Source organism: Semicossyphus pulcher, unplaced genomic scaffold (genome assembly GCF_022749685.1).
Source record: "Semicossyphus pulcher isolate SPU_LCO1_2020_fin unplaced genomic scaffold, fSemPul1.0.p SCAF_9, whole genome shotgun sequence".
Classification (NCBI taxonomy): Eukaryota; Metazoa; Chordata; class Actinopteri; order Labriformes; family Labridae; genus Semicossyphus; species Semicossyphus pulcher.
In genome coordinates, this window is record NW_027211770.1 from 26,357,021 (window position 1) to 26,372,593 (window position 15,573).

General features: G+C 41.3%; 2 protein-coding genes across 4 annotated transcripts in view; one reads left to right on the forward strand and one right to left on the reverse strand.

Moving 5' to 3' along the window:
• The window catches only part of pear1 (platelet endothelial aggregation receptor 1), a 63,964-nt gene extending 56,816 nt beyond the window's left edge, over positions 1–7,148 (forward strand). The window contains exons 19-23 of the mRNA XM_069657015.1: positions 154–263; positions 545–671; positions 1,260–1,322; positions 3,057–3,251; positions 5,019–7,148. Of these exons, the coding sequence (XP_069513116.1) occupies positions 154–263; positions 545–671; positions 1,260–1,322; positions 3,057–3,251; positions 5,019–5,164 (641 nt within the window). The 3' untranslated portion in view covers positions 5,165–7,148. The remainder of the gene's footprint in view (positions 1–153; positions 264–544; positions 672–1,259; positions 1,323–3,056; positions 3,252–5,018) is intronic.
• Positions 7,149–7,195: 47 nt separating this feature from the next.
• The window catches only part of LOC138584714 (lamin-A-like), a 40,178-nt gene continuing 31,800 nt past the window's right edge, over positions 7,196–15,573 (reverse strand). For all 3 annotated transcript variants that reach the window (XM_069657014.1, XM_069657012.1, XM_069657013.1), the window contains exons 8-13: positions 14,510–14,816; positions 12,303–12,410; positions 11,713–11,832; positions 11,568–11,627; positions 11,248–11,421; positions 7,196–9,397 (exon numbers count right to left, since the gene is read on the reverse strand). In XM_069657014.1, the coding sequence (XP_069513115.1) occupies positions 9,362–9,397; positions 11,248–11,421; positions 11,568–11,627; positions 11,713–11,832; positions 12,303–12,410; positions 14,510–14,816 (805 nt within the window). In that variant the 3' untranslated portion in view covers positions 7,196–9,361. The remainder of the gene's footprint in view (positions 9,398–11,247; positions 11,422–11,567; positions 11,628–11,712; positions 11,833–12,302; positions 12,411–14,509; positions 14,817–15,573) is intronic.

Here is a 15,573-nt window from a genome sequence, read left to right on the forward strand (position 1 = left end):
GAGTGTTTTCATGCTGCTTCTTGGTCATATCCTGGTTTTCATTTTGCCTCACTCTTGTGTTTTTTATTAGTCTTCCACAGAGATGCATTTTATTGACCTTGAGGTAATTTAACCACCACAGACGTGATTCCATGTGTTTGTTTGGGCCTGCAGATGTTCCTCACAGTTACCACCACTACTACTCCAACCCCAGCTACCACACGCTGAGCCAGAACAGGCCTCCACTGCCGCACCTGCCCAACAACCAAGACCGCACCATCAAGGTGAACGTCTCCTCTGCTTCCTCAGTGATCTGATGCTTTAGACAATTTCAGGCCTCATAGAAACACAGGTGCAGTGCTGGGACAAATATGTTATTCACCCAGTCAACAACAGCTGGCCTTGTGTTTTTGGGGAAATCAAACCATAAAATGTTGAACCAATGAGTCACAGCTATTTATTGCCACATTTATTAGTTGTGACTTGATGTCGAAAGCAGATTTTAGCTCCGTTAATTTCCTTTGCATTAATGATTTCTGACTTTCTTTATTACTCTGTCATGCAGAACACCAACAACCAGCTGTTCTGCAGTGTGAAAAACATGGAGAGGGAGAGGCGGGGCCTGTTCGGGGTCGAGAGTAATGCCACTCTACCTGCAGACTGGAAACACCACGAGCCCCGCAAAGACTCAGGTGTGACCGTGACACATTCAGGATTAGTTGCTTTACACTTGATCCATTTAGAAGAGACACTTATTTTGAGAAACCTGCAGACACGGAGTGAGAGGAAATGAGTGGATTAACATTTACAAGCTCATAAAAGTGCCGACCACAGCTGCATATAAATAATCTGTCAAACCTGCATCTGACTGCTCACACAACCTTCTGCTGACAACTGAATTTCCTTATTATAAGTGTCAGTCAAAAGATTTGTGTTTAGTTTTAGTTATGTTATGTATGAATAAATATGTGTACATTTAACATACCTGTATTAAAAAAGGCGTGTTAAACCACACAGGTAAATGATAAGGAGTTTAGGGCAGACATGCAGTAATATCTTAGGAGTCTGTTCTAAAGTTTATCGACCATCCCGCTTCCTTTGGACAGAAAATCACTTTAGTCAACACATTTGATGTGAGACCATAAAAACAATAAGGAGCTCGTAAAAGGTGAAAGTTTCCCTTCCAGCTTTTACTCACCTGGTGTTGGTTTTGCAGGTTTCCAGAGCGGCTCGATCTGCCTTTGATTAGTTTCTCATAATTTGACTTTTATGGTTCACAGGAGCTTTTGGAATCGACCGGAGCTACAGCTACAGCGCCAGCCTCGGAAAATATTACAACAAAGGTACATAATCACCCTGTTTTCACATATTTTCCTCCCCTCCTCTCCATGACCTACAATAGAGAAGCACTACTAGAACTACGTTAGCAAGGTGATGCTAAATAAAGCTAAACCACGAGGCTACATGACTATTAGCAGCATAAATGCTGAAATTGATTTTGAGGTATTTTAATCTAACTCACTTTTTATTGATGTCCACCTCTTGTACTAACTGTAACCCGAAAGTATTTTTAACCCAAAACATTTACTAACTCAGTGTAGGCTATCTTATATCGCTAATTCTGTCACCTGTTAGCCATGCTAGCAGGGTGGCTCTATAGCTGTGCATTTATAGATACTATTTATCAGTTGGTCAGTCCACGACTTTTTTAACCATCTTAACAATTACTGGATGAATTGTCATGTAGTTGAGTGCCCATATTGAAACCCAATATTGATCTTGCCCCATCATCAGGTGGTTAACATATGTGTTGATGTAATAATTTAACAAATACCTGCAGAAGTATTACCTCAACTGGGCTGTGTTTGATGCGTATCAGCTGATATTAGCATGCTAACAAGCTAAACAAAGGTAATAAATGTGGTAAAAAATTATCCTGTGATGAGCGCTTTGCTGGTTATGAAACAGATTAATTGTGATTAATCTAAATGAGCTGCAAAAGCAAACCAGACCATCAGCGACAAGATTGATTATCTCTATATTATTTTTCATGCCTGTGACTGCTGGTGGGAGGTAGGTGTCAGGTGAAGCGATTAACTGCACGCTGCCTTTGTTTACATTTTCCAGGGCAAATTTTTTAAAGTGAGTGACACATATGACTGTTAATTTTTTGTTAAGAACCACCACTTAAGCATGTACAGGACAAAATCAGCAAAGAGATAAGGGGTACGGCTTTGTCCACAGGGGGCCCCAAAATCAACACAAACCAAAAGTTCCTCACAGCAGCTTTAACAGCAGCGTTAGCATTTAGATCAAAGCATTGCTGTGCTAGTGTCTCTTAGCTGCCAGCATGTAGACTTGTGTTTCAACATAATTGTCAGCTGACTATAATTACATTTCTTAAAAGTATGACTTCTGAAACCAAGTAACAGTTAGTGTAAAGAAAAGTGTTACAAACATTTGTAACAGTCAGAATATAGTAATTGTAGTATTACTGCAGTAACACAAGCACCTCAAGGTGGTGTCTCCTTTTGTTTTGGTGCTAGTGAGGAGTATCACTCTGCATGTTTCGACGGAGTGAAGACTCGTTACAAGTTGGTGCAGGCTATGCGTCTTCGTTCTACTGCTCATGTGTGATTAGTGAAAGTAGCGCCGTGGTATGGTCCATGTTAAGTAGAATAAAGTGCCGTGTGGAAATCCCCACTCTGTTGTCTGTCAACTCTCTGAGCTGACCAGCTATCCCGGGGCTTCTGCTAACTGCTACATGCTGCTAGCCCTCTCCACCTGCACCAGCCACGTTACACATTTCTGTCATAAAAATGATTTAGACTGATCACATTTCATGATATTTGACTGTCCGTTAGGTTTTCTTTAAACCATCTCAATCCCATAAAAGGTCTTAAACTTTCCTCAGGTCGTCTCAGGAACTCAAGACTTATAAAATCCATAAAAATTCTTGTAAAATGTCCAGGAAACTGCTCGAAAGTTAAAACCCAAACTAGATTTAACCTGTTCTGGCTCTCCACACGTACCTCAGATGTGTCTAACCTCTCTCGTTGCTTCCTGTGTGGTGACAGAGCTGAAGGACTCGGTGGCGGCGAGCAGCAGCTCCCTGAACAGTGAGAATCCGTACGCCACCATCAAAGACCTGCCCGGCCTGCCCTTCTGCCCACCGGAGAGCAGCTACATGGAGATGAAGTCGGCCGTGCCCCGAGAGCGAGCGTACACCGAGATCAGCCCGCCACCGTTCAACACGGCCACCCTACGCAGAGGTCAGCAACACTCAAGACCTGTTGGTTTTCTGATATTTTTCAACCATTTCATCCTAAATATATGTACTTCTACATCGTTGGCATTACAAATCACATGAAGGTTCAAGGACTTTTATTATTTACAGCAATAAATACATAAGACAGACGTTAATTCGAGCTCATTGAAGAATAATTTAATTTAAAATGTAGTTTTAAGAAATATAAAATTCTCTGCTTGAAATAATAAATTGTGTCTGATATGTTTTTTCTGCAAAATACGTTTAATTACCTAAAAATCCTTCCAAGGCATCTCCTCCTTCTCCCTCATTAAAAATTCCTGAGTCTGCATAGTCTCCTCCCACTATACAAATGTACAACCGCCCCTCTGTCACGAAAACAAAACACATCTCTGCCATCGTGGCAACTTGTTGAAACTTAGCTAGCTTGAAATGTAGTAATTAGTAGTAACATTAACGTCATTAGTCAGTAGTGAGTTTGCAAAGATGACGATGACGGTTACAGCTGGCTCGCGCATTGCCGAAGTGGTTGCCATAGTTACACTTAATGATACGCATAGCGTCACCCTGTCCACTAACGGGATTGGCTCCTTAGGTTTGTGACGTCTCAAACCTGCCAATCTGAAAACGTGTTGTTCAGCCTGTCCTTGGTACACTGCAGTTTAAAAGCAGACAGGCCCAGCCATGGAGATGACTGCTGATGTTGTCCCTGATATGTCTTGTAGCACATGAAGAACACCACATGGAGATGTTTACAAGGTTAAACACCTGATTTACACTGGAGGGGATCTTTAAAGGAGATGACGGGAACGTTAGCCACCTTGTAGGCTTAAACTAACCTTTATTTTCATTTGGAGATTGTAAGAAAAGTACATCACAATTTCCTAAACACCAGAGAGCCATCGTTTCATATCTTCATTTGTTTAATAAACAGTCCAAAACTCAAATATATAAAGAAAAAAAATCACCACAATTTAGAAGCTGGTATAAGGGAATGTTTGATTAGTTCAATAGTTGATTGTCAAAATAGTAACTGGATATCCCCTGTGCATGATCTAATCCATAAATACACTGATTACTGCGCTACATCTGTCAGGTAAATTAGTGCAATTCTCCTGGACAGCAGAGCATAAACACACTCATTATCCTTCCGCCTTTAACCAAAACCACCCTACACATTTATCGACCCATCTGACAAAGCTCAGACTTAATGAGTTTTAATTTTGGTTGAACTTTCTTTTATAGTCCGGATCAGTCAGATATTAGAACAGGATCTGTGCTCTGACAGACTGGAAAGATGAACTTCCTCAACCCAGATCCTGATGAGTTTACAGCTGTTTACAAGGAAATGCAGAAAATACAACAAGAGGAAGAGGAAGAGCGGGAAAAAGTGTTGGCTGAGGATGTTCTTTTATTAGTCCTGCATGTAATTATAGACACTTGTAGACCCCAGTAGAGAAATAAACAAAGATAGGAAACTCGTGTTATTGTAGGTTAATAGAATCAAATCCCCAGATTAATGAGAATATTGGCTACATTTCAGCTTTTTCCTTTGAGTAGAATATCACACATTTGGGTCCTGGTTGTGTGGAATAATTAGGGTAAGAAAAAAGCATCGCTCTCCTTTAATAACATGTATTTATTCTTGTTCTGTTGGAAGCAGAAGGCTGTGATTTATGATGGGAAAACACATGTTGAGACAGCTTTGTCAGTCTAATGTAATGAAGTTTGTGTCTTAATGAACTGTGATATTTTTACTTTTCCCCCTCAGAGCGTCAGAGTTCCCTCGGTCACGCTCCACACGAGGACCCCCAGAGCCACTACGACCTCCCAGTGAACAGCCACATCCCGGGACACTACGACCTGCCGCCGCTCCGCCGACCTCCCTCCCCCTCCCTCAGGAGAACAACTCAGTGACCTGCAACTCCTCTTCCTCCCCCTCGTCCTCCTCCTCACTTTGGGGAAGATTTCAGGCCTGCGCTCGCAAAGAAAGACGAAACCTACACTCCTCTCTGACAATCAGAGCTGTAGACCTGTGGAAAACGCCAGAGCAGCAGTGAGGAGCTATTGTTTACCGACGCTGCCCCCCTTTTAACTCAACACTGCCCCCATGTGGGCTGAAGTGGTACTTGCTGCACCAGGACAGACTTGTCATCCAGACAGAGGAGCCAGCAGGCTGCAGTGAGGAAGGCATGACTGTGGCGACGCCAGCGGGGCTTCAGTTGCATTCATGTCCCACGGGAAAAATCAGACAAATGAGTTCTCTTTCAAAAGCAGCAACTTGGGAATTTTTATGTTTGAACTAAACCAAACATGCTGTAAATGAAGTTTTTGTAAGCATTTTTTTTGTAAGTGATCCAATAAGCATTTTTAAAAGACCTTTTTAAAATCAGAATTTAAGTATTTTTCTGTCCTTATAACTAAAAGGGATTTATTTTGGCATTTTTGTTAAATGTAGGTGCACTTTTAATCCAAAACGTGTTTAAATAGCCTGGATTTTAATCCTTCAGATTTTTTCATTGAAAAGCTAAAAAAACTAAAGACACAAACGCCTCATATTAGGTTTTCAGGAGTCTGTAAAATCAAGTTTTCCACCTAAGTACCAAAGATGTGTTTACAAACACAAAATAATTATCACTGCCTTACCCAAATGTGTCATTTACATACATAATGATAATACAATATGGCTCCGTTATTTGCTGCTCTCCAAAGAAACTTTGTAAATATAGAAATATATTGTAAGCTTTGTTGTAACTAGAATAACTGCATTTTTATAAGATGTTTTTTGTACAGGGTTTGTGTGATAATAAACATTTGCTCTTTAATAGAAACAAAAAGTACAGTGTTAAAAACTCCTCATGATGTGCCAAGTTAACCATCATCCAACAGGGCCAAATCAGAGCAGCATTATGAATGTCTACGCAGCTTCCTTTTGTCTTTGTGTTGTATTTAAAGGGCCGGTTCACCCAAATACAAAAACATGTTTTTTTTTATTCAGCAGGGCAGCAGAACCAAAGATATCGCCTTTTTATTCAAAGTCTTCTTCTTTGTTTTAACTTGTTGCCTACATTACCCACAATGCAAACAGACCAGCAGCAGCTTGATCAAAGATTTTAATGTGTTATGCTAGTAGCAGCTAACGTAGCCTCAACTGCAAGTTATTAAAGGAAAAGTTTGGTGAGCTCACTTCTTTCTAACTTCACACCTCCATATTGTTTTCATTTTCAAACGTGTCTTAAGCCCGAAAGGGTCACTGACTCAGGTGACATCACCTGAGGCATTTAAAAAACAAATTCATACAACCTTTTCCACATACACAGCAGCACTCCAAGAGACCTTTGAACAGACTTAAGTGTGTAAAATTGGTGCACTTCCCCTTTAAATCCTAGTCATACACATAAACATCCTGATATCAGAAAAAAATAGTCCCCATGACAGATGTTGACAGTGTATTCTGGCAGTTATCCAGTGCAGCAGAACTCTGTTTAACTCGATACTGCTAAAATAAATAAAATATTAATGTAATGTATGTAAAAAAACTGCAAATTTAAAATGTTAAATTTTGTGGTCCGTTAACTTACAAAAATGTCTGTTTTAAAGCAGTTTGGGGAAAAATCTGGCTTTTCTTTACGTTAGTCACTTCTCTGAATAGCTTTGAACTTGTGTTGCCTCCAAATAATTTTACAAATTCTATAATGTGTTTGTTTTGTGTCACACTCAGATTAAATGATGTAAATTGTCCTTTTCATATAAACCCTGTGTACCAGAAAGAATGTACATTTTGCTTTCACTGCTTTAATGTCGTGCAGAGCTTTAGTTTGTTTTTACATAAGGCCATATATTTTTGAATGTAACCATGGAAACATGTGTATATAATGTAAATAAAAATGGCTGCACTTTTCATCAGTGGTGTTTTTTTTTCCCAAAGGAAAAAACAACAGCAATCAATCGCTGGAAAAAAAGGAATTTTACTCAACATTTTAGAAAAAAGAAATCATTCATCTCATCAATTTAGAATCATAATTTTGACAGAATTCTCGTAATAGAAACAAAACAAATCCCACTTCAAGCTAATTACAACTTTGGCATTAAAGGCTTACAATAAGAAATCCCTTTGGGCAACATTTTAAATCCTCCGGTCCTTCAAATGATTCACGAGACGTCCAGACAAACTTCACCAGGGCGGGTTCAGGATCTCACAAAGGCCTTTCAAGTGTTTTTCCTACATAGAGACAGCTGTGGTTTGAATCTGGTTTTACAGTTCTTCATTAACGCTAACATTTTGACAGACGTTAAAGAACGGCTGTCAGTTAAAATAAAATACTAAAGCAAGAAGAAGCTTTGTTCTGGTTTAGAATCAGTCAGGCATCTGAAAAACCCTGAACTCGCCCTTTAAATGATCTGATCTGGTGGGATGATTCAGTTAACATTTGTATATGTTTCACTATTACATACAGAAAACATGTCTCATGATCATCACAGACTTTTAAAGGCACTTTGGGGATCAAAGAGTCAAAATCATCTCATTAAGGCAAAAAAGGATCTAGTGTGGCACAAATACCGCCTATAAAGTACAAGAAATTTTTTTTTACCAAAAACAGCCATCAAGTTTTTTCAGTAAATGCTGATATGCTTTTCACTGGAGTATAAATGACGAAAGCTGCCAGACTACAGTACAAATCTACCTGCGGAGCTTATTTGGCGAAGCCCTCAATAAAAGCAGCGCATGAAGCCAAAGTCACAAAGCATACAAACCCCACAATCCTACTCAGATCCCAAAATCATGCCAGGGGATTTACAAAGCCAGCGAGCTTAGAGGAAAGGAGAAATTAAAGCCCTTATGACCAGTTCTTAGAAGCAACACAAACCAGAGGACGGCAGACAGTCACAAGACTGCCGTACGAGACGTGTGCATGAGGAACAGTGAGTGTGTCTGTCCTCTCAAAGGCACTTTTGTACATTTAATCTGTAAAAAAGCATGTTTCAAAAAAGTACGGCAGCCACTGTTAGAGTTGTGTTAGTTTGGTTGAATAAGCTGAGAAATCCTATAAATATATACTCTGAATAAGGCACCAGATTGGTCAGTAAAGACATATTCCTGATATTCCCTGGTGTAAAACAACCTCCACATGTTCCCGTCATCATAACAAAACATCTTTGGAATTCCTTTAAGAAAAAAAATAAGGCAACATATTTAAATGTTCATGAAACCTCGACACACATGACTCATCTAACTTTAAACATATCCAGCAAATAAGAGTTCCTTATTCAAACATACGTTCTGAACATAATCAAAAACATGTCTTTGGCACGTGAGCTGCAGAACAAATATATTTATCTCAAATAAATTATATTTTTTGCAACACTGCTGCCCAACCATACGATCTAAACCCACATAGAAAATATACTACGACGTGTTTGTCTACCACTGAGGTGAGAAAACCTGCAGAGCGCCCTGAGCGTACAGATCTTTGGCTTACTTTGGAGACTTTTCCAACATTTCTTTTTTTCCCTCATAAAAATAAACTCTAATTTTTTTCTATGTAGCATTTGAAGGTAAAACAAAAGTATTCCAAAAAACTAGGAAAAAACTCTCAACTGTAAACATCGCGACATTTTAAATAAAGATTTGCTCTATTTGAAGGTCGATAAACCTAATTATAAAACCCTGCAGTGTTCATTCTATGGCTGTAGACCTGACAGGGTTCACTAGCTGTGCGTGTTGAGTGTTGACAGCCTGGCCATTAAACATGAAACCCTGGCTCGGATAGAAGCACAAGCACTGGTCAATGGAGCTTTGTGTGTGTGTGTGTGTGTGTGTGTGTGTGTGTGTGTGTGTGTGTGTGTGTGTGCAAGAGAGCAGAGTACAGCAACAAGCGTTAGCACAGCACACATGCAATAACATAACTGGAATATACAAAATAACTCAAAAGCTTAATATGAAAATCCTGTGCCCGTTCCCAAAAACCTCGAAAGGAATTGAACCGGCAGATTAATCCGAGTACAAAATAAGACCATGTAAAAAAATAAAGAGAAAACATCCCGACTGTAGAAAAGTGTTCTCCTCTGTGGGCGACAGGAGGTGGCGGGGTCAGGTGAGGTGCTGTCTGGTTTTTACATGACGGAGCAGTTCTCCGGCTTCACGCCGCCCTGGAGGAGGAACAGACAGGAGACCACACACAATCAAACAAATACACTTAACAACAAAATCTTGTCATGTGAGAAGAAAGAGTCTGAACACGGGCTGGCTTCCCTTCTGAGCTTTAAATGTCAGAACTTTTTCCAGTGAGCTACCATAACGACAACAAAGAGGTTTTACTGAATGATGTCAAAAAGGCCAACGTTTTAAAGGCTTTTGCAAGCTTTGTTCATAAACACCTGTGATTGGCTTATTTGTCTAATCAGTTATGTACGCAAGTTCATTTAAAAGAAAATATAAGTTTACATAAAGGTGCCTTTTTCCCCACATTATTTGGCAACGTGGATCGGTCGTACTTGCCCTGATGAAGGCCCAAATGGCTGAAAGGTGTAGGTTTTACTATCCTTAAAGAAATAAAGGCTTTTTATGAATTACCCCTCCTGATCCTTTCAGTATCTTTACTGTACTATCGGGATAATCACCACAGAAGTTTCCTGAAAATAATGATGTAATCTTGTACCAGTAACACATAAGAATATAACAGTACTCAATTGGTACAGATCCTCTAAAATTAGCAGGTCAGCCACACATTCAAATACTTTATATTAAACGGAGCATTTTATAATAAACAGAGCTTCTATTAAGGTAATTTTCCAGATTAAAAAAAATAAATTAAAAACTTCTTTCCAGGAAACTTCCCAGAGAATTTCGGTCATGTCATTTCAAACATGAAACGGTTTGATAAAGTGTGTCTGTGATTCCCGTTTCATAAACGTATGCTGCCTTCTGTATATTTAAATGCTAAATGTTGTCCTTGTGGTGAAAGTAAACGCTGAGGATGAAGGAATCTGTCGAAAATGTTTACCTCCGAGCGCTGACTTAGCAAATCAAAGCAAATAGAACTAAAAGAATTATGCATCGCAAACATCTCACAGTCTCTGTCTCTCTCGACTGCACGCTTAGGTCACACACGGAGCTAAATATTGAGTCTGTCGTTTTAAGGGTTGTTAAATCATTTCATGTGTAATCCTCAGGTGTATTGATTCTCCATCAGGGATAATCATGTTGGGTTAAACTTGGTATCGCTGCTCTCTGATGGATTCACCTCTGGTTGTTTATAGCTGTTGTTGTAGTGTAAAAGCAGCTTCTCTAGTCTTGCGACCACTAAAAGCTGCTTTTACACCACATGTGACATTCACCCATTCACACACTGATGGCAGAGGCTGCTTCCTAAAGTGCCCAACTGTCAATCAGTCATCACATTCACACACCAATAGCTGTATCATGGGTAGCAGTTTTGGGTTCAGTGTCTTGCTCAAGGACACTTGACACATGTGGACTGAGGGAGCTGGGGATCGACGACGACCGACTCTACCACTGAGCAACAGCCGCCCCAACACCCCATACATGTATACCGCAGTTGGGCTTATTTAGTTTCTGAAGCAATCACTTGTTTTATTTGCATCCAATTGAAACGGCCATAACCTGCTGGCATCTGCACTGGGGGGAGAAAAGTCTCTCTCGCAAAGTTTGTGTTCTTTGATGTCATCAGTAAATGTTAACATTTTCAAGTTTCCTGTAACTTTAAATTGTAACGTTTATCTGTGAGTGTCCATGATGACATCTGTCCTCCAAAAAGACTGAGGAAGTATCAGTAATCTCAGATAATGTTGTGATACTTTTGATTAAAACAGATGCTTCAGAAGAATCCTTCTATATTTTCTGATCTTTAATGTTTTAGAGTTTAATCTACTTTAATCACTTATAAAATCATGTAAAATTATATTTTCTCATTAAATATGACACATTAAAGTTTGTGTAATTCCTGACGTTCTGCTGTAACACAATAACCGCTCATTACCTTTCTGGGCTCGTTGGTGCCCATGAAGTAGGAATGTCCCCCGAGGCCTTCACCCAGACCCCCGCTGCCGCAAACACCCCCCTCGCGGCCCGACGTCTGCCCGCAGGAGTCGCAGATCACCGTGCGGCTCCGCAGGTTGTACTCGTTGTCTGCACCGCTGGTGCTGTGAGCTCCCTGCAGGGGGCGACACACAACAGGGTGAGTTATTTAACACTGCTGCTCCACTGGGAGAGGCTGCAGGCCTCAGGGAGCTGAAGGGTTGCTTGTTCCTGAGGCATGAGTCATGTTTAAATATGTTGGATCATTTAGGAGGATTTTACCATTTCGTCATCTTCGTCCTCATGGAACAGGGTGCGAGTCACTTTCCTCATGGCCATTTCCTGATGGTGAAAAAAGGAACAAAATGAGTTCAGTTTCTACAGTTTAAAAGATGAAGTAAAGTAAGAACCACAGGAGGAGTCAGACCTCTCCGTTGGCGCTGATCAGGCTGGTCTGCAGGAGCTCGCCGCTGCCCCAGGAGTTCTGGCTCTTCCACACCAGGTCAGTGGGGGGGTTGTGGGTTCCACCACCGGAGGCAGCCCAGATCTGAAGAGGTCAAATTCAGAGTTAGAAGATTGTTAACTTACTAATAACTCTTCAGCTGCCACTGACATACAGAGACAAAAGAGACAATGGATGAAAGATATAAAAAGTGCAATGTGGAGTTTCCTCCTCGTGTTCTCCTCCTGTGATTTTCACTCAATCAAAAAGCACGGTGTGTTTCCTTGAGGCCTGGTTCATGCATTTCCTTCAATGAGAGTTTTGGTTCATATCCGTGTTTGATTGCTTTGAGTCTTATCTTCACATTTTGACACATTGATACTATTATTTGCACATTATTGCCACCTTTCCTTCAGTGACAAAGTGTGAATACAACAGCTGGAATGTGTATTTTGTCAGATGCATACACTGCTCTGCTTCGCTGCACAGCTACCTTCATGCACGGGCTGACATGGTGAAATTAACAAGGAAAAGATTGACAAGGTGACTTTTGTAGAGAACCTGGTGTGACTTACGGTGACGGTTCCTCCAGCCTTCAGGGTGAACTTGTGGGGAAACTTGTAGACGATGGGGGTAGCGCTTCCAACTTGTCTCTTCACCTGCCAGTTGCTCAGAGACTGGTCCTGCAGGAGAGAGAAGGGGAAGATAGATGGATGCTTTAATATTGCCAAGGCTTCTGTTCACTGCTTGCACCTGGTACACCATGCTGCAGGCGGGCTCCTATGCGGACATAAAATAAAGGGAACACATTCTACCATCTCTGCACTCCGTATTGAATTCCTCACAGCATCCTTCTTTAAACCCTGCATGGTCTGACCCCGACATATGTTTCAGAACTTCTATCCCCATACAGTGCAGCGAGGCCCCTCAGATCCTCATATCAAGGTCTGTTAACCATCCCACCACCGTGTCAGAAACTTTTCGGAGACTGTTCCTTCTCAGTAGCTGCACCGAGACTCAGGAAGAGAAAACATAACAGCAGAATCTCCAGATTTTACTCCCTTCCCCTGTGACGGTTGTTGACATGATTTGCACATTTCTGCATTGAGAAGAATGAATGTTGGTTTGCATTTATTTGTGTAGGTGCATGTCATGAGTGTATTTATTTAAGAACTGCAAAAACCTGGTTTGTTTTTAAAGCTCTCTATAAAAATGTTTAACCTAGAAACAACACAAATGTTCTACTCGAGCCAATGAAACAAACATGATGAGGATCCAAACTGTGTAGGCTGAATCTACAGATAATCACACCTCCAGGATTTCACAACGTTGCAATGCAAGTCGCTGTGTTTTGAGTTTGTTTGGTCAATCCACGCAACACAAGGCATCAGACAGTGGCTGAGTGAACCTGGTCTAAACAATAATAACCACATGTATGACTGCCATAAGACTTATTGCCACCCACTGGAAAGAAACCTGGAAAACTGAACCATCACCTGCGGCTGTTTATATCCCCAGATACAATTTCCATGGAAGGTGCAGCCTCCAGTTTGACAGAGGAATTTAAGGAGGAGCGGCAAATATGGAAAGACATTCTGGACATTATCAAGACTTTGCCTACATTTCCCAGACTCAAGAGACAGACAGTGCAAGCTTCATAACCAAGAAACAGTACACCCCCTTGGTACACTCACTCGTTATTCAAACTATAATTTGACCTATATTTCCCCTGTAACCTTTTTATTTATTTTACATAGTTATTGTACCTTAATGTTTATTTGTTAATATCTGTTTTGTGCACTTGGACAAAAAGAAAGTGGATAAAAATCACAAGAAGACGGAGTTTTGGATTTATTATTATGGATTCACTGTATAGAGTCTTCATGAAGACAACGTAGTTGGAGGCCGGTTTAGGCTTCAGCTTTCATGCAGCGTTTCAAACATATCAAAGACACGGTAAAAGATGTAACTGACCCTTAAAAAGGACAAAATGAGTGACTGTCAGAATTAAAAGGTTATTCATGATCACAGATTTTCACTATGCACGGTTTTCTGTTAAACGGTTTTTGGGGCTTTTATTTTGAAGGTGGGTTTTTACTTACCTGCCACCAAACATACAGGGACAGTTACACTGTGTGTGTGTGTGTGTGTGTGTGTGTGTGTGTGTGTTTCTTCACTATCATCCTTTACCAAATGATATTAGCAACCAGCTGGAAGGTGTGCAAGCCCATGAGGCGTTTTTGTGGAATTATGGTCCCTATGGTTAAAGGGAAAATAAAAGTTTCACAAACCATCAGTCAAAGAGAGTCCGGTCATTGCTCTCTGATGTTTATACAACATTACAGACCTCAGGGGATCAATATTTTGAATATTAAAGGAGTGAGTTTGCTGATGTAAAGGACTTCCGTGCAGGGAAATATGATGATTGGTAATATTTGCACAATTGGCTAAAATTGCAAGGTCGAGAAAAGATGCGGCAAATGGTTGAATTTGTGCAAATTCGCGGGAACGCAACATCGCAACTTCCTGGAGGGACTGCTTTCAGCGCATCGAGTTCTAGCTTTATTTCTGCACTGGTAAATAAGTGAATGTTAGAATATGTAAGCAGGCCAAATGAAGTGATGGTTAAACTGAAGTCATGTTTGTTTGTATCCATAAAAGAGAGGAAGTCAGAGGTTGGCAGTCATTAACACGTATTGGAGTGCAGCCTCAGCTCTTTAACATCACCTCACACCGGGTCAAACTGCTCTGAAAAGCCAGCAGATAAATAAGAGTCGCTCACCTCGTCGGCCTTGTTGCTGAGACGGATGAACTTGCCGTCCAGGTCGACCTCGTCCACAGTGATGCGTCCGCAGGCTGACGCTTGCTGACTGATGCGAGTCTTGGTCACGGTGCCCCCCACCATGCTGGAGGTCTCGCTGTCGTTGTCGTTGAGGCGCCGCTTCTTGGTGCTGCCGGTGCCGGAGGAGTTGCGGCTGCTGGAGGCGGTGGCGGCGGAGTGGAGCAGGCGGCTGGTGTGGCTCAGGCCGGAGCCGGAGGTCCGCGTCACCGTGACCTTGGTGGGTGGAGGGCTGGGCGACAGACGCAGCCTGAGGAGAGAGAGAGGGAGGAGGAGATTTAGATGATAGATTAAGAGCAAGGAAGTCAGTGGAAGTGGACACAGATACAGCCTCACGTCGTTGGTGAAAGGTCTTTTATATCTCATCCACTCTACTCTGGCACTCTCAGAGAGTCTGTAACCAACCGACTCCACTGATTGGTTGATGCTCCAGGCTCATTCATTTTGTCTGTTTAGATGTACTTAACTGTTAACAAGGTGTTGTGTGTGAAAGGCAGGGATTCTTAACCACTTCTCTTTTATAAATAAAGGCAAATTAATAAGAATGAATTGCTACAAACGTGCGGAGACAAGCTGCTCAGGTGGGACCACAGGAGAGAAAAAGGTCTTTATTTTTATATCTAAGAAGTTTAACTGTCACTTTAGCCTCTTTCCCACTGATCAAAAAAACAGCTAACATACGGCTTGTTTGCTGAGTGGGAAAGGTTACAATCGACATTCAGACCATCAAATGACTCTAGACCCGGGTAATTATCACCTAGGCTCCGATCGGCATTGACAGGAACACAAAACCAATGTCAACACACTAATCTCGGCCCCCTTCCCGGCACAATGCTATGCTCCGTCTGTAACTGCTGCGACTCCTCGTCATCTCAGCCACATATTCCACCCGTCTACGTCCGAGCAGCGCTCGAACATCGTTCCAAATTTGTCGGCGCTGAGTTTGATAAACAGACTGAATGAGTAATAGATCCAATAAAGACCAAACCAACTGTAAAATCTTCACT